This window comes from Cetorhinus maximus, unplaced genomic scaffold (genome assembly GCF_964194155.1).
Source record: "Cetorhinus maximus unplaced genomic scaffold, sCetMax3.hap1.1 HAP1_SCAFFOLD_162, whole genome shotgun sequence".
NCBI classification, from domain to species: Eukaryota; Metazoa; Chordata; class Chondrichthyes; order Lamniformes; family Cetorhinidae; genus Cetorhinus; species Cetorhinus maximus.
In genome coordinates this window covers 403,414-427,152 of record NW_027596150.1, presented here as the reverse complement: position 1 = coordinate 427,152, position 23,739 = coordinate 403,414, and the positions used below count along the sequence as shown (strand labels likewise).

Sequence of the window (23,739 nt, the reverse complement as noted above, 5' to 3'; positions counted from 1 at the left end):
AACGCGGAGAGGTTGTGCTCCATCACTAAGATGGCGGGATAACGTGGAGCGATTCGGCTTCTTCACCAAGATGGCGGGTTAGCGGGGGCCGGGGGAATACGCTCCTTCATGGCGAGATACCATGGCGACCCTAATCCTTCACAAAGATGGCGATGAGGGTTTCTTGACCCATCTGGCGTCGCTTCATCCGTGACATCATCGGTCTTCCTCATTGCAGCGGAAGCTGCTTTCCACACGCGTGGAATTGAATTGGAGAGTGAGCGGCAGACAGGGTGAGTAACTAATAAGAAAGAAAAACAGAAAATGCTGGAAAAACTCAAGCAGGTCTAACAGCATTTGTGGAGAGAAAAACAGAGTTAACGTTTCGAGCCCAATATGACTCTTCTTCAGAGATGCTGTCAAACCTGCTGAGGTTTTCCAGCATTTTCTGCTTCACGCAGTATTTTGCTTTTATCTGAGTAACTAATAATATAGATATATAAATCTATAGTGTGAGAGAGGGTGAGTAACTAATAATATGGATATATAAATCTGTAGTGTGAGAGAGGGTGAGTAACTAATAATATAGATATATAAATCTGTAGTGTGAGAGAGGGTGAGTAACTAATAATATGGATATATAAATCTGTAGTGTGAGAGAGGGTGAGTAACTAATAATATAGATATATAAATCTGTAGTGTGAGAGAGGGTGAGTAACTAATAATATAGATATATAAATCTGTAGTGTGAGAGAGGGTGAGTAACTAATAATATGGATATATAAATCTGTAGTGTGAGAGAAGGTGAGTAACTAATAATATAGATATATAAATCTGTAGTGTGAGAGAGGGTGAGTAACTAATAATATGGATATATAAATCTGTAGTGTGAGAGAGGGTGAGTAACTAATAATATAGATATATAAATCTGTAGTGTGAGAGAGGGTGAGTAACTAATAATATAGATATATAAATCTGTAGTGTGAGAGAGGGTGAGTAACTAATAATATAGATATATAAATCTGTAGTGTGAGAGAGGGTGAGTAACTAATAATATAGATATATAAATCTGTAGTGTGAGAGGGTGAGTAACTGATAATATAGATATATAAATCTATAGTGTGAGAGGGTGAGTAACTAATAATCTAAATATATCAATCTATAGGGTGAGTGACTAATAATATAGATATATAAATCTATAGAGTGAGAGAGGAGTACCTGGGACAGGCAGACAGCAGCACCTAGAGCAGAGCAGAAGAGCTATAAAAACAGCGTGAAAAGCGATGAGAGTAGAACAGAGATTTCTGAGGGATTTCGGTGTGGAGGGCGGAGGTGCTACTTTCCTTTTCTACCTTTCCTCAGAAAGAAGATCGGCAGCCTTGGTAGGTTGGACATGGTGAGTAAATTAGAAAAGTGTAATATTTTTAAACAAGTATCTGTACTTGGATTTAACTGAGAAGTGCCAGGAATAAGGGAAAATTAGGGCCAATATAATAAAATAATATAAATAATTCAATGTAGAATAAAGTTAACATAAGGGAAGACATGGCAGGGCAGATCAGTCGAGTGGAATGCATATCCTGTAATATGTGGGAAGTCGTGGACGCTCCTGGTGTCCTAGACGACCACATGCGCAGGAAGTACTGCCAGCTGCAGAAACTTGAGCTCAAGGTTTCAGAGCTCGAGCGAAAGCTGGAGTCACTGTGGTGCATCCACGAGACAGAGCTATGTGGATAGCATGTTCAGAAGAGGTGATCACACTGCAGCTTAAGGGCCTGGAGACAGAGAGGGAATGGGTGACCACAAGGCAGTCCAAGAGAAGTAGGCAGGAAGTGCAGGAATCCCCTGGGGCCCTGCTCGCAAATCATTTTTCCGTTTTGGAAGCTGGTGAGGGCACTGGTTCCTCGGAGGAGTTCAGTCAGAGCCATGTTTGTGGCACCACGAGCGGCTCGGCTATACAGGAGGGGAGGAAGAAGAAAGGAAGAGCCAAAGAGATAGGGGATTCATTGATTAGGGGAGTAGACAGGCATTTCTGTGGCTACAAACGTGACTTCAGGATGGTATGTTGCCTTCCTGGTGCCAGGGTCAAGGATGTCAGAGCGGTTGCAGGTCATTCTTCTGGGGGAGGGTGAAAAGCCAGAGGCTGTGGTCCACATTGGTACTAATGATTTAGGTAGGAAGGGGGATGTGGTCCTTCAGTCAGAATTCAGGGACCTAGGTAGAGGACTCAAATGTAGTAATCTCCGGATCGCTCCCAGTACCACGTGTCAATGAGGATAGAAATAGGATAAGGCAGATGAGTGCATGGCTGGAAAGATGGTGCAGGAGGGAGGGCTTTAGATTCCTTGGACACTGGGACTGGCTGTGGGGGAGATGGCACCTGTACAGGCTGGACGGGTCGCACCTGAACAGGGCTGAGACTGAGTTCCTTGTGGGGCATTTTGCTAGTGCTGTTGGGAGGGTTTTAAGCTAACTCAGCAGAGGTGTGGGAACCAAGAGAAAATATTAGAGAGGAATACCAGGGTGCACACAATACTGGGAGGGACAGATAGCACTAAAATAGAGAATATTAAGCGAAGTCAGGGTTAGGGAGAAAGTAACAAAATCTAAATCAGTGTTACTATGCATATATGTGAATGCACGGAGTAAGTAAGATTGGGGAGTTACAGGCACAGGTTGCCATGTGGAAATATGATGTTGCAAGACCAGAGACCTGGCTCAGGGAGGGGCAGGACTGGGTGTTAAATATTCCCGGGTACAAGGTGTTCAGAAGAGATGGGAAAGGAAAGAAAGGAGGAGGGGTGGCGGTATTGGTTAAGGAGAGCATTGTAGTGCTGGAGAAAAAGGATGTCCTGGAGGGTTCCCGGACAGAATCAGTTTGGCTAGACTAAGGATCAAAAAGGGTGCAATTGCATTGCTCGGTGTAGTCTATAGACTGCCAGCTAGTGGGAAGGACGTAGAAGAACAAATCTGCAGGGAAATTAGAGATACAGGCATTATAGAGTAGTTATAATGGGCGACTTTAATTACCTGAATGTAGACTGGGACAGTGTTAGTGTAAAGGGTGGAGAGGGGCAAAAGTTCCTAGATTGTGTTTAGGAAAATTTTCTACAGCAGCGTATGTCCAATCCAACTAGAAAAGAAGCACAGTTGGACCTGGTTCTTGGAAATGAGGTGGGCCAAGTAGATCAAGTGTCAGTGGGGGAACGTTTAAGAGACAGTGATCATTGTATTGTATGTTTTAAGATGATAGAAAAGGATGATGGGCAAATCAGAGTAAGGATAATTAACTGGACAAGAGCTGATTTCAATGGGGCAAGAACAGAGCTGGACCAGATCGACTGGAACGAAAGAGTGTTGGGAAAAAATGTAGCTGAACAATGGGCTACCTTCAAAAAAGAATTGGTTTGGGCACAGTCAAGGTATATTCCATTGAAAGGGAAAGGTAGGACAAACAAATCCAGAGCTCCCTAGATGAAAAAGGAGATAGAAATTAAAATAAAGAAGAAAAAGTATACCTATGACAGGTATCAGATAGAAAATACAATTGAGAACCAAGAGGAATACAGAGGTTCAGAGGGGAGATGAAAAAGCATATTAGTGAAACAAAGCAGAATTGTGAGAAAAGACTGGCAGCCAACATAAAGGGGGATCCCAAAGCCTTCTATAAGCATATAAATAGTAAAAGGGTGGTAAAAGGAGATTGGGGACCTAAAAGGGAATTTACACATGGACGAAGGGGCCATGGCTGAGGTATTAAATGAATACTTTTCATCCGTCTTTACCAAGGAGGTAGATGCTACCCAGGCCATGGTGACAGAAGAGGAAACTCTGTCACTAGAAGAGTTCAAAATTGATAAGGAGGAAATGTTGAATAGACTGTTGGTACTTAAGGTTGACAAGGCATCGGGACTGGATGAGAGGCATCCAAGGCTATTGAAGGAAGTGGGAGTAGAAATTGCAGGGACACTGGCCATAATATTTCAATCATCCCTAGACTCAGGGACGGTGTCAGACTGGAGAATTCCAAATGTTACACCCTTGTTCAACAATGGTTGTAAGGATAAGCCCAGTAATTACAGACCAATCAGTTTAACTTCAGTGGTGGGCATGATCCTAGAAACAAATATCTGGGATAGAATTAGTAGTCACATGGAAAAATATGGGTTGATTAAGGAAGAGCTAGCATGGATTTCTAAAGGGGAAATCACGTTTAACTAACTTGGAGTTTTTTGAAGAGGTAACAGAAAAGAGCAATGAAGGTAATGCTGTTGATGTGGTGTACATGGATTTTGAAAAGGCATTTGATACAGTACCACACAACTAACTTGTGAGAACAGTTATTGCTCATGGAATAAAAGGGACAGTAGCAACATGGAGGGATCAGTGCTGGCCACAATTACTTCCAATATATATTAATGACTTGGATGAGGGAAGTGAATGTACTATAGCTAAGGTTGCAGATGACACAAAAATAGGTGGGAAGGCAAGTGGGGAGGATGACATAAAGAGCCTACAGAGGGATATAGACAGGTTAAGCGAGTGGGCAAAAACTTGGCAGATGGAATATAATGTGGGAAAATGTAAGGTTATGCACTTTGGCAGGAAAAATAGAGGAGCTGAATATTATTTAAATGGAGAAAGCCTGCAGAAAGCTGCAGCACAGAGGGATTTGGGGGTCCTCGTGCAGGAATCCCAAAAAGCTAACAAACAAGTTCAGCAGGTAAGAGGGAAGGCAAATGGAATGTTGGCCTTTATTTCAAAGGGAATGGAGTTTAAAAATAGGGAAGTCTAGCTAAAACTATACAAGGCACTAGTTAGACCACATCTAGAATACTGTGAACAGTTTTGGTCCCCTTATCTAAGGAAATATATACTGGTATTGGAGGCATCCCAGAGAAGGTTCACTAGGTTCATCCCAGGTATGGCGGGATTTTCTTATGAGGAGAAAATGTTTTCGATTGGGGGAGAGTGGATTTTAGTAAAATAAGGCAGGATCTGGCCATGGTAGAATGGGAACAGTTACTTGTGGGGAAATCTACAGAGGAACAGTGAGGGGTGTTCAAAAAGGAAATGGGGAGGGTACAGGCTCAACATGTTCTCTCTAGAGTGATAGGAAGGAGTAACAAGCCCAGAGAACCATGGATGACCAGAGATATTCAGGTTAGGATGATAAGGAAAAGAGAGGCTTTTAGCAGGTACAAGGGAAGCAAATCAGCAGAGGCATTAGTGGAGTATAGAAAGTGCAGGGTGGAGCTTAAGAAAGCAATTAGGAGAGCAAATAGGGGATATGAGAAAGCTCTGGCTGGTAAAAGTAGGGAAAATCCCAAGATATTCTATAAGTATATCAATGGGAAGAGGATAACCAGGGAAAGAGTAGGGCCCATAAGGGACCAAGGGGGCAATCTATGGGTGGAGCCAGAGAACATCGCTGGAGTGTTGAATGAATACTTCACGTCCGTCTTCGCCCAAGAGAATGAGGATGAAGGTATCGAACTGGGGGAGAGAGACTGTGAGGTTCTTAAGCAAATTGGTATAGGGAGTGACAAGGTATTGGAGGTGTTGGCAGGCTTAAAAGTGGACAAATCTCCAGGTCCAGATGATTTTTGCCCCAGACTGCTGAGGGAGGCAAGGGAAGAGATCGCAGGGGCTCTGACCCAAATTTTTAATTCCTCTCTGGCCACGGGGGAGGTGCCAGAGGACTGGAGAACAGCAATGTGGTTCCGCTATTTAAGAAGGGTTGTAGAGATAAGCCAAGGAACTACAGGCCAGTGAGTCTCACGTCAGTGGTAGGGAGACTATTGGAGAAAGTTCTGAAAGAGAGTATCTGTCTCCACTGGGAGAGGCAAGGCTTGATCAGGAATAGTCAGCATAGCTGTCAGAGGGAGGTCATGCCTAACAAATTTGATTGAATTTTTTGAGGAGGTGACCAGATGTGTAGATGAGGATAGTGCAGTTGATGTAGTTTATATGGATTTCAGCAAAGCCTTTGACAAGGTCCCAAGTGGGAGACTTATAAAGAAGGCAAATGCACATGGGATACAGGGTAATTTGATAAGGTGGATTCAAAATTGGCTTAGTTGTAGGAGGCAGAGGGTGATGACAGAAGGATGCTTTAGTGACTTGAAACCAGTGTCCGGTGGCGTACCACAGGGATCTGTGCTGGGTCCCCTATTATTTGTCATTTATAGAAACGTCATAGATGACTATGTGGGGGGTAGGATTAGTAAATTTGCGGATGACACAAAAATTGGGTGGTTAACAGTGAGGTTGAGTGTCTTGGGCTACAGGAAGATATAGACGGGATGGTCAAATGGGCAGATAGGTGGCAGATGGAATTTAACCCTGAAAAGTGTGAGGTGATACAGTTTGGACGGAGTAATTTGACAATTCAATGAACGGCATGATACTAGGAAGTTCTGAGAAACAAAGGGACCTTGGCGTGTGTGTCCATAGATCTCTGAAGGCAGAGGGGCATGTTAGTGGGGTGGTGAAAAAGGCATATGGGACACTTGCCTTTATCAATCGAGGCATCGATTACAAAAATAGGGAGGTCATGTTGGAGTTTTATAGAACCTTAGTGAGGCCACAGCTGGAGTACTGTGTGCAGTTCAGGTCATCACATTATAGGAAGGATGTGATTGCACTGGAGGGGGTGCAGAGGAGATTCACCAAGATGTTGCCTGGGATGAAACATTTAAGTTATGAAGAGAGGTTGGATAGACTTGGGTTGTTTTCGTTGGAGCAGAGAAGACTGATCGAGGTGTACAAGATTATGAGGGGCATGGACAGGGTGGATAGGGAGCAGCTGTTCCCCTTAGTTGAAGGGTCAGTCACAAGGGGGCATAAGTTCAAGGTGAGGGGCAGGAGGTTTAGGGGGGATGTGAGGAAAAACCTTTTTACCCAGAGGGTAGTGATGGTCTGGAATGCGCTGCCTGGGAGGATGGTGGAGGCGGGTTGCCTCACATCCTTTAAAAAGCACCTGGATGAGCACTTGGCATGTCATAACATTCAAGGCTATGGGCCAAGTGCTGGTAAATGGGATTAGGTAAGTAGGTCAGGTGTTTCTCACATGTCGGTGCAGACTCGATGGGCCGCAGGGCCTCTTCTGCCCTCTGATCCTGAGAGGTAGGGAGGTCATGTTGGAGTTGTATAGAACCTTGGTGAGGCCACAGCTTGAGTACTGTGTGCAGTTCTGGTCGCCACATTATAGGAAGGATGTGATTGCACTGGAGGGGCTGCAGAGGAGATTCACCAGGATGTTGCCTGGGATGAAACAGTTAAGTTATGAAGAGAGGTTGGATAGACTTGGGTTGTTTTTGTTGGAGCAGAGAAGATTGAGGGGCGACCTGATTGAGGTGTACAAGATTGTGAGGGGCACGGACAGGGTGAATAGGGAGCAGCTGTTCCCCTTAGTTGAAGGGTCAGTCACGAGGGATCACAAGTTCAAGGTGAGGGGCAGGAGGTTTAGGGGGGATGTGAGGAAAAACTTTTTAAACCAGAGGGTGGTGACAGTCTGGAATGCGCTGCCTGGGAGGGTGGTGGAGGCCGGTTGCCTCACATCCTTTAAAAAGTACCTGGATGAGCACTTGGCACATCACAACATTCAAGGCAATGGGCCAAGTGCTGGCAAATGGGATTAGATCGGTAGGTCAGGTGTTTCTCACGTGTCGGTGCAGACTTGATGGGCCGAAGGGCCTCTTCTGCGCTGTGAGATTCTGTGAGAGGTTGAGTAGATTGGGCCTGTACTCACTGGAGTTTAGAAGAATGAGAGGCGACCTTATTGAAACATATAAGGTTCTTAGGGGGCTTGACAGGTTAGATGCTTAGAGATTGTTTCCCCTTGTGGGCGAGTGTAGGACCAGAGGGCATAATCTCAGAGTAAGGGGTTGTCCATTTAAAACATGAGGAGGAATTTCTCCCCTCAGAGGGTAGTCAATTTGTGGAATTCTTCACCACAGAGGGCTGCAGAGGCTGGGTCATTAAGTACATTCAGTCCATGTAGACCACATCAAATGCATTATATATATTTTAATGATCTAGATCTTGGTGTGCAGGGGACAATTGCAAAGTTTGCGGATGATCCGAAACTTGGGAGTGTTGTGAACTATGAGGAGGGTCAGTATTGAGGGTGAGTAACCAATAACATAGATATAGAAATCTATAGAGTGAGAGAGGATGAGTAATGAGAGGGAGAATAACTGTATCTAAATGTAAATCTATAGAGTGAGAGACAGGGGGTAACTAATATAGATATATAAATCTGGAGTGAGAGCGGGAGAATAACTAATAATATAGATATATAAATCTATAGAGAGAGGGGGAATAGCTAATAATATATAAATGTATAGAGTGACATGGGGAGTAACTAATAATACAGATATTTAAATCAAGAGTGAGGGAAGGGAGTATGATGAAGGGATTGAAGGTTGCCACATTTGCTGATGACACAAAGATAGGAAGGAAAGTAAGTTGTGAGGAGGACATAAGGAGGCTACAAAGGGGGCAGTGAGCAATGATCTGGTAAATGTCGTATAATTGAGGAAATATGCAGTTGTCTATTTTGACAGGACGAATAAAAATGGTTAAGTCAGTGGGCAAAGGTCTGGCAAATGGAGTATAATGTCAGCAAATGTGAAATTGTTCATTCCGGCAGGAAGAATAAAAAAGCAGCTTATTATCTGAACGGTGAGAGATTGCAGAGATCTGGGTGTCCGAGTTCATGAATCACAAAAGGCTAGTATGCAAATACAGCAAGTAATTAGGAAAGCTAATAGAATGTTATTGGTTATTGCGAAGGGAATTGAATACAAGTGTAGGGAGGTTATGCTTCAGTTCTGCAGGGTGTTGGTGAGACCACATCTGAAGTACTGTGTACAGTATTGGTCTCCTTATTTAAGGAAAGATGCAAATTCATTGGAAGCAGTTCAGAGAAGGTTTACTAGACTAATACCAGGAATGGGCAGGTTGTCTTATGAGGAAAGGTTGCGCAGGCTAGGCTTGTACCCGCTAGAGTTTAGAAGAGTAAGAGGCGATGACTTAAACAAATAAGATCCTGAGAGGACTTAACAGGGTGGATGTGGAGAGGATGTTTCCTCTTGTGGAGAACCTAGGTCTGGGGATGGGGGCGGGTGGGGGGGGGGTCACTGTTCAAAAATAAGGAGACATCCATTTAAAACAGAGATGAGGAAAAAAATTTAATCTGATGGTTGGGAGCCTTTGGAGCTCTTGTCCTTAAAAGGTGGTTGAGGCAGAGTCTTTGAATATTTTTAATGCAGAGCCAGATAGATGCTTGATTAACACGGGTGAAAGGTTATCGGGGGTCGGCAGGAATGTGAAGTTAAAGTTACAATTAGATCAATGGTGAACTGAGTGAATGGTGGAACAGGCTCGAGGGTCTGAGTGGCCTACCTCTTGCTCCTAGCTTGTATGAGTAACTAATAATATGGATATGTAAATATATGGAATGAGCAACCAATAACATAGATAGAAAAATCTATAGAGTGAGGGGAGTGAACAACTAATAATATAGATATACATCGATGGAGTGAGAGTAATATATATGGAGAGAGGGGGGAGTAACAAATAATATAAATATATAAATCTATAGAGCGAGGGGGGAAAATAATTTTATTAATACTTTTATGTGTGGATAGAGACAGACGTACTGTGCAGCACCCTTCAGTACTGACCCTCCGGCAGTGCAGCACTCCCTTAGAACTGACCCTCTGACAGTGCAGCACTCCCTGAATACTATCACTCCGACAGTGCAGCACTCCCTCAGAACTGGCCCTCTGACAAATGGTGTTCCGTCAGTAATGACCCTCTGACAGTGCAGCACTCTCTTGGTGCTGAACCTCCGACAGTGCAGCACTCTTTCAGTACGGAACTCTCTCTCTTAGTACTGACCCTCCGCCAGTGCAGCAGTCCGTTAGAACTGACAGTCTGACAGCGCAGCACTCCCTCAGTACTGATCACCCCACATTTCAATGCTCCCTGAGTACTGACCCTCCAACAGTGCAGTGCACCCTCCGTACTGACCCTCTGACATGTGGTACTCCCTCAGTACTGACCCTCCGATAGTGCAGCACTCCCTCAGTACTGAACCTTCTACAGTGAAGCACTCTCTCAGTACTGAACCTCCAACAGGGCAGCACCTCCTCAGTACTGCCCCTCCGAGAGTGCAGCAATCTCTCAGTACTGAACTTCTGAACTCACTTAGTACTGCCTCTCCGACAATGCAATGCTCCTTCGGTATTGACCCTCTGACTTTTCAGCGCTACCTCAATGCTGATGCTCTGATAGTACATCACTCCCTCAATACTGACCCTCTGACAGTGCGGCGCTCTCTTAGCGCTGAGCCTCCGACAGTGCAGCGCCCTCTCGGTCCTGGGCCTCCGACAGCGCAGCGCCCTCTCGGTCCTGGGCCTCCGACAGCGCAGCGCCCTCTCGGTCCTGGGCCTCCGACAGCGCAGCGCCCTCTCGGTCCTGGGCCTCCGACAGCGCAGCGCCCTCTCGGTCCTGGGCCTCCGACAGCGCAGCGCCCTCTCGGTCCTGGGCCTCCGACAGCGCAGCGCCCTCTCGGTCCTGGGCCTCCGACAGCGCAGCGCCCTCTCGGTCCTGGGCCTCCGACAGCGCAGCGCCCTCTCGGTCCTGGGCCTCCGACAGCGCAGCGCCCTCTCGGTCCTGGGCCTCCGACAGCGCAGCGCCCTCTCGGTCCTGGGCTTCCGACAGCGCAGCGCCCTCTCGGTCCTGGGCCTCCGACAGCGCAGCGCCCTCTCGGTCCTGGGCCTCCGACAGCGCAGCGCCCTCTCGGTCCTGGGCCTCCGACAGCGCAGCGCCCTCGGTCCTGGGCCTCCGACAGCGCAGCGCCCTCTCGGTCCTGGGCCTCCGACAGCGCAGCGCCCTCTCGGTCCTGGGCCTCCGACAGCGCAGCGCCCTCTCGGTCCTGACCCTGCGACAGCGCAGCGCCACCTCGGTCCTGACCCTGCGACAGCGCAGCGCCCCCTCGGTCCTGACCCTGCGACAGCGCAGCGCCCCCTCGGTCCTGACCCTGCGACAGCGCAGCGCCCCCTCGGTCCTGACCCTGCGAAAGCGCAGCGCCCCCTCGGTCCTGACCCTGCGAAAGCGCAGCGCCCCCTCGGTCCTGACCCTGCGAAAGCGCAGCGCCCCCTCGGTCCTGACCCTGCGAAAGCGCAGCGCCCCCTCGGTCCTGACGCTGCGACAGAGCAGCGCCCCCTCGGTCCTGACCCTGGGACAGCGCAGCGCCCCCTCTGGTCCTGACCCTGGGACAGCGCAGCGCTCCCTCGGTCCTGACCCTGTGACAGCGCAGCGCTCCCTCGGTCCTGACTCTCCGACAGTGCTGTACTCCTTCAGTCCTGACCCACCGACAGCGCCGTGTTCCCTCAGTTTTGACTCTCCGATGGTGCTGCACTCTCTCAGTACTGACCCTTACACTGCGTGGCAGCCATGCAGAAATTGCCTGTCCTGCTCAGTGTCCTTTAATGCCCCTTTAACCAGGGCTCCGCCCAGCCATGTATAGGAGATCACTGAAGGTTAGCAAACACTGAGTCTGCAAAATGAGGAAGCCAGGTTGAGGGTTCAGGGTCATAGCAAGTCACTCCACTGGAGGCAGGCAGTTAGCTGCTTTTGTTGTACATGTTGCCACAGAAAACACCAGACATCTGCAGTGAGATAGTAGCAGGCCTGGGAACTCAGAATCTGCTGTAGGCTGTGTGATAGACACTGCAAAGTTCATTCAGCGCAGCCCCACTCACGATTGCTCAAAGCTCTAATTAGTTACTCATGATCCTACATTAAGTTGGTCTTGTGCTGCCAATTGCAAGAGCTCTGCTTAGATCAGGGTTTCTTCATTTTCGGCTTGTTGCTCCATTACCAGGTTTCTCTTAACAGGTTCTCTCTCTCTCCCCCCCACCTCTCCTGCACTCTCTCCATGAGTATGTGCTTTTGGGCACTACCTGGGAGTCCTGTTGGATGATGCTGTGTGGATGTCCTCATTGCTTTCACTGACAGTGTGTTCTCTTTCATCCACAGATGGTTGTGCTTCATTTCTATAGGAGCCCCACTGAGCTCCCACTCGTCGACGTGGGGAAACGCATCCTTCGATCTGGGAACCATCATGTGGAGAGGATTGAGCACGTCAGCCAAGAGCTGTGCTTCAATGTTAACTGGACAGGTCAGGGTCTTATTCGGGCCATTGTCAGGAAGGGGCTGTGTGTGTTAAGGAGGGGCAGGGTCATTGTCGGCTGGGCAGGGGAGGGATGAAGGTTGAAGTTTGGTAGCCTCTCATCAGGGGCTGGGGTGCAGACGGGAGCAGGAGTAGGCTCTTTAGCCACTCAAGATCATTGCATCATTGAATGATTGTTGATCTGTATTCTAACTCCATTGGCCCCCATTTAATCCATATCCCTAAATACCTTTGGATAAAAAAATCCATCATTTAAAATTAACAATTGATGCAGCAGTTTATGGAAGAGAGTTCCAAACTTCTACCACCCTTTATGTGTAGAAGTGCTTCCTAATTTCACACTGAAAGATCTGATTCTGTTCCACCCTCGATCTCCCTGCCTGAGTCTGGCTCCATCTCTCTTCCTCTCACCCCACCCCCTTGGGCTCTCTGTCCCAGTGTGGCTGAGGACAGAGATTGACCAAGAGGGGAAAAATGGCATATGAGAGTAAACTTGCAAGGAACATAAAGCGGACTGTAAGAGTTTCTATAAGTATGTAAAAAGAAAAAGATTAGCAAAGACAAATGTAGGTCCCTTACAGTCTGAAACGGGAGAATTTATAATGGAGAAAAAGGAAATGGCAGAGCAATTAAACAACTAATTTAGTTCTGTTTTCACAGAGGAAAACACAAATAACTTCCCAGAAATACTAGGGAACCAAGGGTCTAGTGAGGAGGAGGAATTGAAGGAAATTAGTATTACTAAAACAATAGTGCCAGAGAAGTTAATGGGACTGAAAGCTGATAAATCCCCAGGGCCTGTTAATCTACATCCCAGGGTAATAAAGGAAGTGAACATGGAAATAGTGGATGCGTTGGTTGTCATCTTCCAAAATTCTATAGGTTCTGGAACAGTCCCAGCAGATTGGAGGGTGGCAAATGTAACCCCACTATTTCAAAATGGAGGGAGGGAGAAAACAAGGAATAACAGACTGGCTAGCCTAACCTCAGTAATAAGGAAAATGCTAGAGCATATTATAAAGGATGTGATAACAGGACACTTCGAAAATATCAATGGGGTTAGACAAAGTCGACATGGATTTATGAAAGGGAAATCATGTTTGACAAACCTACTGGAGTTTTTTGAGGATGTAATTAGCAGAATAGATAAGGGAGAACCAGTGGATGTGGTGTATTTGGATTTTCAGAAAGCTTTTGATAAAGTCCCACATAAAAGGTTAGTTGCAAAATCAAAGCACGTGAGATTGGGGTAATATATTGGCATGGATTGAAAATTGGTTAACAGATAGGAAACAGAGAGTAGGAATAAATGGGTCTTTTTTGGAGTGGCAGGTGGTGACGAGTGGGGTATCGCAGGGATCAGTGCTTGGGCCCAACTATTCACAATATATATCAATGATTTGAATGAGGGAACCCAGTGTAATATTTCCAAGTTTGCTGATAGCACAAAACTAGGTTAGATTGTAAGTGGTGAGGAGGATTTTAAGAGGCTTCAAGGTGATTTAGACAAGGTGAGTGAGTGGGCAAATACATGAGTATTATATGGATAAGTGTGAAATTAGTCATTTTGGTTGGAAAAACAGAATGACAGAGTATTATTTAAATGGTGATATTTTGGGAAATGTTGATGTACAAAGGGACCTGGGTGTCCTTGTACACCAGTCACTGAGAACAAGTATGCAGGTGCAGCAAGCAGTTAAGAAGATAAATGGTATGTTGGTCTTCATTGCGAGAGGACTTGAGTACAGGAGCAAGGATGTCTTACTGCAGTTGTACAGGGCCTTGGTGAGACCACACCTGTGTATTGTGTGCAGTTTTGGTCTCCTTACCTAAGAAAGGATCTTGCCATAGAGGGAGTGTAGCAAAGTTTCACCAGACTGATTCCTGGGATGGCAGGATTGTCGTATGAGGAGAGATTGGGTCGACTAGGCCTGTATTCACTGGAGTTTAGAAGAATGAGATGAGATCTCATTGAAATGTATCAAACTCAGACAGGACTGGACAGACTGGATGCAAGGATGATGTTTCCCCTGGCTGGGGGATCTAGAACAAGGGGTCACAATCTTAGGATATGGGGTCGGCCATTTGGGACTGAGATGAAGAGAAACTCCTTCACTCAGTGGGTGGTGAACCTGTGGAATTTTCTACCACGGATGGCTATGGAGGCCAAGTCACTGAATATATTTAAAAAGGAAATAAATAGATTTTTTGACTCTAAAGGCATCAAGAGGTATGGGGACAGAGCAGGAGTATGGCTTGGAGCTGCTCCCTCAGTTTAACTCTGAGTTCAGGTCTCCCTGCTGTGGTGATGTGTTCGCTGACTCTGTTGTCCTTTCTCACAGGTTTGACCTCTCCCAGTCCAAATGACAGGCGCAAACTTTCCTGGCTTTTCCAACCTCCTTTTAACTCCCAGAGCATTTCCACAGAGCCCTTCCTCAGTATGAGTGATGGTGACCTGCTGGTGGAGATTGGGCCGAGGTGAGTCTGGAAACAGCAGGAGGCTTGGGCATTATGTGTGCTTGGTGAGTGTGAACAGGAGAGGAAGCTGAGGGAATGAGTGCTCTGGGTGAGGGTGCCGGGCAAGCAGGCTAGGTGAGTTTGAACAGGAGGTTCTGTGGTTTCATTGGGCCTGACTACCCCAGCTCCGGGGGTGGTAGCCACACGGGTTCTGCGGAGCAGGGCGGAAGGAACCCCTGGTTTTCTGGGCATTGGTGTTTTTAATTCTCAGCCTCTGCTCCTGAGATAGTTTGTAATTCTTCTTCATTTTAGGTTGAACTTCTCTACAGCTTGGTCGACCAATGCCGTTTCAATTTGTCAGTCCATTGGATTAATAGAGGTGGATCGCATTGAGTGCTCCCACCGATATCTCCTGAAGGTGAGAGGAATGGGTTCCTACGTAATCATCATCACTTGGAGCCAAAACACACACTCGGCATCCCAGACTGGTGTATCCCTGCAGGGCAGCTTGACTGACATACCCTAAACACAGAATAATGAGATTCACAGTCACTTTCCCCTGCCTCACTCACTGATAGGGATCTTAATGACTCCACCCCCCTCCCCATGCTCGGTCTCATTTACTGATTGCTGAGCATTGATTGATGATATTGTTGCATGTGGGCAACTGTTACAGGTCCGTGAGGCAGAGCAGCTGGGAGCTGCCGCCCGATGTGAGCTGATGGCTGCTTTCTATGATCGGATGACAGAGTGTGTTTATGAACGACCTATTGAGAGTTTCCAAGTGTCAGTCCGGCCGGCAGAGGTGTATGAAGTGGATGTGGTGAATGGAGGCAAAAGTGCATTGGAGAAGGCAAACCGAGAACTGGGTGAGTGCAAGGGATTGGGTGTGAGCCCGGGCGCCATGGGGGAGGGGAGCCCGGGTGCACGGTGGGTGGCGAGGAGAGCCCGGGCTCACGGTGGGTGGCGAGGGGTGCCCGGGGTTATTTGGAGGGGAGCCTGGGTTCCACTAGTCAAGGGGAGCCCAGGTGCCCTGGGGGAGGCGAGCCCGGGGTCACAGAGGGAGGCGACAGGAGCCTGAGTTCCCTGGGGGAGGCGAGCCCAGGGTCACAGAGGGAGGTGACTGGAGTCTGGGATCCACTGGGGGAGGGGAGCCTGGGGTCCATTGCAGGAGGTGGGGTAGGGGAGCCCGGGGTCCATTGGGGGAGTTGGGGTAGGGGAGCCCAGGGTCCCCTGAGCAAGGGGAGCCTGGGGTCAACTGGGCGATGGGAGCCCAGGGTCACAGTGGGTGGAGAGCAGAGCCTGGGGTCCACTAGGGGAACGGAGGGAAGGGGAGCACAGGTCTGTTTTGCAAGGGGAGGGGAGCTGGGCTTCAGTGGGAGAGAGGAAAGGTGGGGATCACTGGGGGAGGGGATACATTGGCATAGTAGTAATGTCACTGGATTAGCATTCTAGGGCCCAGGCTTATGCTCTACATGATAACATGGGTTCAAATGCCACCACAACACCTGGTAGAATTTAAATTCAATTAGTTAATAAGATGAATGAATTGATAAATTAGCAATTGAAAGTTAGTCTCAATAATGGCGACAATGAAACTATTATCAAATGCTGTAAAATCTCAACTGGTTCTCTAATGTCTTTTAGGGAAGGAAACTTGCCGTCCTCACCTGGTCTGGCCTATGTGTAACTCCAACCCCATAGCAATGTGGTTAACTCTCAAGTTATCCTCTTGCCCTTTATGTATTCATCTTTGGATTTTCCTGTAGTTTACTTGTCAATATTTTTTCCTGCCCCTTTTTTGTTTTCCTGATTTCAATTTTGATGTCACCTCTGCACTTCTACATTTTCTGCAGTATTGAGGTTTTGGCATCTGACAGAAGGTTCCCCTTTTTATCTTATCCCACCCACCAGGAGGTAATGTGGTCTCCTTGGTGCCAGGATGATGGATGTCACTGAGCAGCTGCAGAACGTTCTGACAGGGGGAGGTAAACAGCCAGAGGTTGTGGTTCATATCAGCACTAACAACATGGGTAGGAAGAGGGATGAGGCCCTCTTGGTGGGGTTGGTGTCTAGCTTTGGGAGTCCCACCCTTTCTCTTTGCAGGAACATACTTGTTCTGAACGCTCTCTATCTCCTCCTTGAATGTTACCAACTGCACTGACACCGATTTATTTTCAAGAAGCTGTTTCCAGTCCATTTTTTTGCAAAATCACATCTTAGTAAAATGGGTTTTTGTCCAATTGAAAACTTGTACTCTTGATTTATCTTTACCCTTTCCCATAATGACTTGAAATCTAACTGAATTATGATCTCTACCACGAAAACGCTCTGCCACTGATACCCCTTTCATCTGCCCAGATTCATTCCCTAAAAATAAGTCCAGAGCCGCCCCTTGTCTTGTGAAGTGAAAATACTCCTGAATGTATTTTGAGAACTCTGCTCCCTCTAAACCTTTTACATTGAATTTATCCCGGTGAGTATTATGGTAGTTGAAGTCACCCGCTATTTCTGTCCTTTTGTTTCCACACTTCTCATAAATTTACCTAGTTATTTTTTCTTCTATGTCCCTTTGACTGTCTAGGGTCATAAGAACATAAGAAATAGGAGCAGGAGTAGGCCATTCTGTCCCTCAAACCTGCCCCGCCATTCAATAAGATCATTGCTGACCTGCCCCAGGCCTCAATTCCTCTCTTGTGCCAGCTCCTCATAGCCCTCCACCCCTCGATATTTCAAAAATCTGTCTACCCCTCTTTAAATACTTTCAGTGATCTAGTCTCCACAACTCTCTGGGGTAGAGAATTCCAGACATTCACTACCCTCTGAGAGAAGAAATTCCTTCCCATCTCAGTTCTAAATGTGTGTCCCCTCATTCTGTAACCATGTCCCCTAGTTCGAGATTCCGCCACTACTGGAAACATCCTCTTAACATCTACCCTGTCAAGCCCCCTCAGAATCTTTACGTTTCAATAAGATCACCCATCATTCTTCTAAACTATAATGAATAAAGGCCTAACCTGTTTTGCCGTTCTAGTGAATCTCTTTTGAACTGCCTCCAATGCCAGTATATCCTTTCTTAAGTATGGGGGCCAAAACTGTACACAGTACTCCAGGTGCGGCCTCACCAACACCCTGTACGGTTGCAACAAGACTTCCCCAGTTTTTAAACTCCAACCCCCTAGCAATACAGGCCAAAATTCCATTTGCCTTCTTAATTACTTGCTAACTTTTTGTGTTTCATGCATAATAACACTCAGATCCCTTTTGTGCTGAAGTCTCTATCCATTTAAATAATAGTCTGCCTTTTGATTCTTTGATACCAAATTACATCATCTCACACTTACCTACATTAAACTCCATCTGCCAAATTTTTTCCCACTCATTCAACCTATCTATATCCCCTTGCAGATTCCTCATGCTCTCCCACCTATTTTTCTATTGTCAGAAAATTTGTATACATTACACTCTGCCCCCTCCTCCAAGTCTTTAATATAGATAGTAAATAATTGGGGCCCTAGGACTGATCCTTGTGGCACTCCTAGTTACGTCTTTCCAACCTGAAAACGATTTCCAACCATTAATCCCAACTCTGTCTTCTGTGTGTTAACCAATCCTCAATCCATGCTAATACATTACCCTCAATACCTTGTGCAATAACCTTTAATGTGGCACCTTATCAAATGCCTTCTGGAAATCCAAATACACTACATCTACTGGTTCCCTTTTATCAACTCTGCTTATTATATCCTCAAAGAGCTCCAGCAAATTTGTCAAACATGACTTCCCTTTCAAAAAACCATGTTCACTCTTGTTTGCTTGTGTTAAGCTTTTCTAAACGTCCTGCTATTTCTTCCTTAATAATAGACACTAGCATTTTCCCAACAACAGATGTTAGGCTGATTGGCCTATAGTTTCCTGTTTTTTGTTTCCCTCCCTTCTTGAACAGGGCGTCACATTAGCGGTTTTCCAATCCGCTGTGACTCTCCTGGAATCCAGTGAGTTCTGGAATATTTTGACCAATGCCTCCTCTATCTCTGCAGCCACTTCCTTTAAAACCTTTGGATGCAGGCCATCACATCCTGGCAACTTGTCTGCCTTTTGTCCCGTTATTCTGTCAAATATTTTGTCCCTCATGATAGAGACTGTTACAAGATCTTTCCTCCCATTAGCTCCCTGCTTATCTTACCTTTGGAATGTTTATGGTGTCCTCCAATATGAAGACCGATGCAAAATTTTGGTTTAAATTATGACATTTCCCTGTTCCCCGTTATCAATTCCCCAGTCGCATCCTCCAAGGGTCCCAAGCTCACTTTAGCCACTCTTCTTTTTATATACCCGTAGAACCTCTTGCTGTTTGTGTTTATATTTCTTGCCAATTTACTTTCATAATCAGTTTTCTCCCTCTTTATTAGCTTTTTAGTCATCTGCTGTTGCTTCCTAAAAAAAATTCCCAATCCTCTGGCCTACCACTAGTTTTCACCACTTTGTATGCCTTAGTTTTTGATTGGATACTCTCCTTGCCCACCTTTGTTAACCATGGGTAGTTCATCCTTCTCATTCAGTCCTTCTTTTTGACTCAGATAAATTTTTGCTAAGCGTTATGAAATATCTGCTTAAATCTGCCACTGCTCATCCGCTGACCTTCCCCTCAGTCTATTTTCCCAGCCTGCTTTAGACAACTCTTTCTTCATGCCTCTTTAATTGCCCTTATTTAAGTTGAGGACACTGGTTTGAGATGCTCACCCTCAAACTGAATTTGAAATTCTACAATGTTGTGATTGCTAACCCCTTGAGAACCCTTAATTACCAGATCTCTTATTAATCCCACCTCATTACACATTAGTAGCTTGAAGTAGCTTGTTCCCGGGTAAGTTCTGCAGCATATTGCTCTAAGAAACAATCCCTGATGCACTCTACAAGTTTGTCTTCCATGTTACCCCTACCAACCTGATTTGTCCATCCAATATGCAGATTAAAATCACCTATGACAATTGTAGCACCCTTCTTACACGCCTCCATTATTTCCCGATTTTTATTTTGTTCTACAGTGAGGCAACTCTTCGGGGGCCTATAGACGACAGCTACGTGTGACTTCTTCCCCTTGCTATTCCTTATTTCCACCCAAACTGATTCCACATCATGATCTATTGTACCTATATCACTACTCACCACCGCACTGTTACCTTCCTTTATTAACAAGTCTACCCCACCTACTTTTCCTTTTTGTCTATTTCTGGAATATCGAATACGCTTGAACATTGAGTTCCCAGGCTTGATCGCTCAGCAACCAGGTCTCTGTAATAGCTATCGAGTCATATTCATTCATTTCAATTTGTGCCACCAACTTATCTATCTTGTTACAAATGCTGCGTTCATTCAGATAAAGAGCCTTAAGCTTTGACTTTTTACCATTTACTCATTCTGGTTCAAATTTCTGCTGCGTTCTTCCACTTATATTTTCTGTCCTTTCCTGTCACACTTTGATTTTTGTTCACCTCTTCACTACCCTGCACCTCTGCTCTCTCATTTCTTTTTGATTGTTTAAACTTCCCTTCAATTGATCTAATTAGTTTAAAGCCCTATCTACAACCCTAGTTATATGATTTGCCAGGACACTGGTCCCATCATGGTTCATATGAAGCCCATCCCAAAGGAACAGCATTCTCCTTCCCCAGCACTGGTTCTAATGCCCCATGAATCGGAACCCATTTCTCCCACACCAATCTTTGAGCCAGGCATTTACCTCTATAATCTTATTTACCCTACGCCAATTTGCATGTGCCTCGGGTAGTAATCCAGAGATTATTACCTTTGTGGTTCTGCTTTTTAATTTAGCCCCGAGCAGCTCGTAGCCCCTCAGCAGAACCTCTTTCCTAGTCCTACCTATGTCATTGGTACCTACGTGGACCACGACAACTGGATCCTTCCCCTCCCACTCCTCTCCAGCCCAGAAGAGATGTCCTTAACTAGGTAGGCAACACAGCCTTCGGAACTCTCTGTCTTTGCTGCAGAGAACAGTATCTACTCCCCTAACTATGCAATCCCCTATTACTGCTACATTTCTCTTTTCTCACCCCACTCGAATGGCTCTCTGTACCATGGTGCTGTGCTCAGTTCGTCAGTTCATTCATCCTCCCTGCAGTCCGTACCCTCATCCACACTGGGAGCAAAAACTTCACACCTATTGGACAAGGGCACTGTCTAAGATTCCTCCAAAGCTAAATTCTGGATTCCCATACCTGCCTCACTTGCAGTCACACCCTCCTATCCCTGACCACGGTCCAAATTTGATATAATTAATCTAAGGGGTGTGACTGTCTCCTGAAACAGTGTCCAGGTAACTCTCCTCCTCCCTGATGTGTCTCAGCGTCCGCAGCTCAGACCCCAGCTCATCAACTCTGAGTCGAAGTTCCTTGAGCAGCCAACACTTGCTGCAGATGGTCACCGTGGATCACTCCGGCGCCCAGCAGCTCCCCCATACTACAGCTGCAACACATCGCCTACCCTGCCACCTCTATTTAATTAATTCATTCATTTGGTTGTTAAATATTTAAAAAGTGAATTTCTTCACTGTACTCTTCAGCTGCAATAATACCTCCTGATTTAAACAACTTGGCCCAATCAAAAGAGACACGGAAGAGATACCCACCAATCATCTACCTGTTTTCCTTTGACATCACACTTCGGCTCTGACAGAAAGAAACAGGTTGAAGGGGCTCTCTGCTGACGGTTTTTATCTCCCGCCACTGCCCCTCTCATACAGGTCCGCTATCCATGTGCTGTAGCACACTGCTGAGTGTGTGAATGTGACCCTCTTTGTTCCTCCGTTCAACCCATATGACCTAATTTGATGATCCTTTGTCACAACTATAGTTGTTTCTTTCGTCAATGTTCAGACTCTCCCTCCTTTTTAATCACTGTCTATCTTGCCTGAAACCCAGTAACCAGGAATCTTGAGCTGCCATTCCATCCTTCTTTCAATCAAATCTCCATAATAGCTATAATATACTCCCACATGTCAATCTGTGCTCTCAGCTCAGCTGTCTTATTCTCTAGGTGCTCATGTTCCCATCCTCCTGCCAAGCTAAACCTAAGTAAACCTTCTCTTGAGGGCTTTGGTGCTGGCACAGTTGAGGTGCAAACCATCCGGACTGTACAGTCCCAGCTCCCCCAGAACTAGTCCCAATGTCTTAGGAATCTAAAGCCTCCCTCTTGAACTGTATCTCCAGCCAAGCACTCATCTGCTTCAACCTCCTGTTTCTGTATTCACGAGCGTGTGACACTGGGAGTAACACAGAGATGACTATGTTTTAGTTTCTTTTCAAGCTCACTAAATTGGTGCTGATATGTTCCACAAGTTCTGGCTATTGATCTTCTCCTGTCAGAATGTTTTGCAGCTACCCAGTGACATCCTCGACCCTGGCACCAGGGAGACCACATAACATCCTGGATCAAATCTGGGGCTGCAGAAATGCCTGTCTGTTCCTCTAACAATTGCTTTCCTAACCTAACTCCTACCCCACACCCTGGACAGCATAGCCAGCTGTGATGCCATGGACTTTGATCTGGCTACACTCCTCCAATGGACCATCACTCTCATCAGTATTCAGAACTGAATTCCAGCGAGAGAAAGAGGTGCACTCAGAGGACTCTTGCACTACCTGCCTTGTCCTCCTTTACTGTCTGGTGGTCAGCCATTCCTCCATGCTTGCTTATCATTAAGTTGCTGGATGACACATCACAGACAGATTCACATGCTCAGCCTCATGGATGTACCACAGTGATTCCAGCCACAACTCAGCCCCTGTAACCTGCTGTTTGAGCTGCTCCAGCTGCTGATACTCCCCTCATGTGGATGCCCAGGACAACAGAAGCATCCTGGAGTTTCCTCATGGCTCCATCAACTAAATTTCTTAGTTGAGCCCGCTGCCTAACTTCCAGGGAAAACAGACTATAGCCATACTTGCCGACCGATCACCTAGCCATCAACCTGTACCTCAACCCTTGATATTTTCTTTTTGCTGAATATATGCTGTCACAATTCCTCCTGAAGCCTCTTAGCTCTGTAGTTCCCCTGCATGGTTTATTCTTGCTGCCCCTGCTCACGTCCACTCTGAAGCATTTGGACTGTTTGAGCTTTGTCCTCCAGCATTGTTTACTGCCTCCACTATAGAGCTAGTTCTTACCATCTCCCTTCCACAGGGCTAGCCTTCGATGCCTGGGACCTGGAATATTACACAAGATTGTTCCAGAAGGTGGGAAGGAATCCCAGCAGTGTGGAGTGCTTTGACCTGGCACAATCCAACAGGTGAGCCTGACTGTCAGCATCTGCCTAATTAAGATCACTGTCCTGTATCAACACCAAACTAATCCCACTGCCCCACAGAGCAAAATTGAAGTCAGTGATAGAGATAAAATTCTCTGTTGGTTGGAGCTGTACCCAACACAAAGGGCAGTGAATATTGTTGTTGGAGGCTAATCATCTCAGTCCCAGGACATCACTGCAGGAGCTCATCTGGTAGTGTCCTAGGACCAACCATCTTCAGCTGCTTGATCAATGACCTTCCCTCTGACATATTTGGGATGTTCAGTCTTTAGTACCATTCACATCTCTTCACATACTGAAGTAGTCCATGTCCATATGCAGCAAAACCTGGACAACATTGTTTGCTCTCTCTCTGGTATATTCTGCATCCTGCTCTCACTCTGCTAGTTTGTCTCTCTCACTCTCTCTCTTTCTCGTGCTCTCTTCCTCTCATGCTCTTGGTCTCACTGCTAGTTTCGGCTTCTCTCTTTGAGTTTCTCTCTCTCCCCCTGTCTCACTCTCTCTCTCCCCCTGTCTCACTCTCTCTCCCCCTGTCTCACTCTCTCCCCCGTCTCACTCTCTCTCTCCCCCTGTCTCTCTCTCTCTCTCCCCCTGTCTCTCTCTCTCTCTCCCCCTGTCTCTCTCTCTCTCTCCCCCTGTCTCTCTCTCTCTCTCCCCCTGTCTCTCTCTCTCCCCCTGTCTCTCTCTCTCTCTCCCCCTGTCTCTCTCTCTCTCTCTCCCCCTGTCTCTCTCTCTCTCTCCCCCTGTCTCTCTCTCTCTCTCCCCCTGT

The 23,739-nt window shown here is 46.4% G+C and overlaps 1 protein-coding gene across 3 annotated transcripts in view; it reads left to right on the top strand.

The window, feature by feature from the left end:
- The first annotated feature begins 144 nt into the window (after nt 1-144).
- The window catches only part of pfas (phosphoribosylformylglycinamidine synthase), a 112,296-nt gene continuing 88,701 nt past the window's right edge, over nt 145-23,739 (top strand). Inside the window, exons 1-6 of one of the 3 annotated variants that reach the window (XM_078534953.1) lie at nt 145-272; nt 12,034-12,175; nt 14,530-14,665; nt 14,957-15,062; nt 15,321-15,513; nt 22,847-22,952. In XM_078534953.1, coding sequence (XP_078391079.1) covers nt 12,034-12,175; nt 14,530-14,665; nt 14,957-15,062; nt 15,321-15,513; nt 22,847-22,952 — 683 coding nt within the window. In that variant the 5' untranslated portion in view covers nt 145-272. Of the gene's footprint in view, nt 273-11,671; nt 11,706-11,866; nt 11,893-12,033; nt 12,176-14,529; nt 14,666-14,956; nt 15,063-15,320; nt 15,514-22,846; nt 22,953-23,739 lie in introns of those variants that run through there. The other 2 variants (XM_078534954.1, XM_078534955.1) reach the window with 2 other exon arrangements.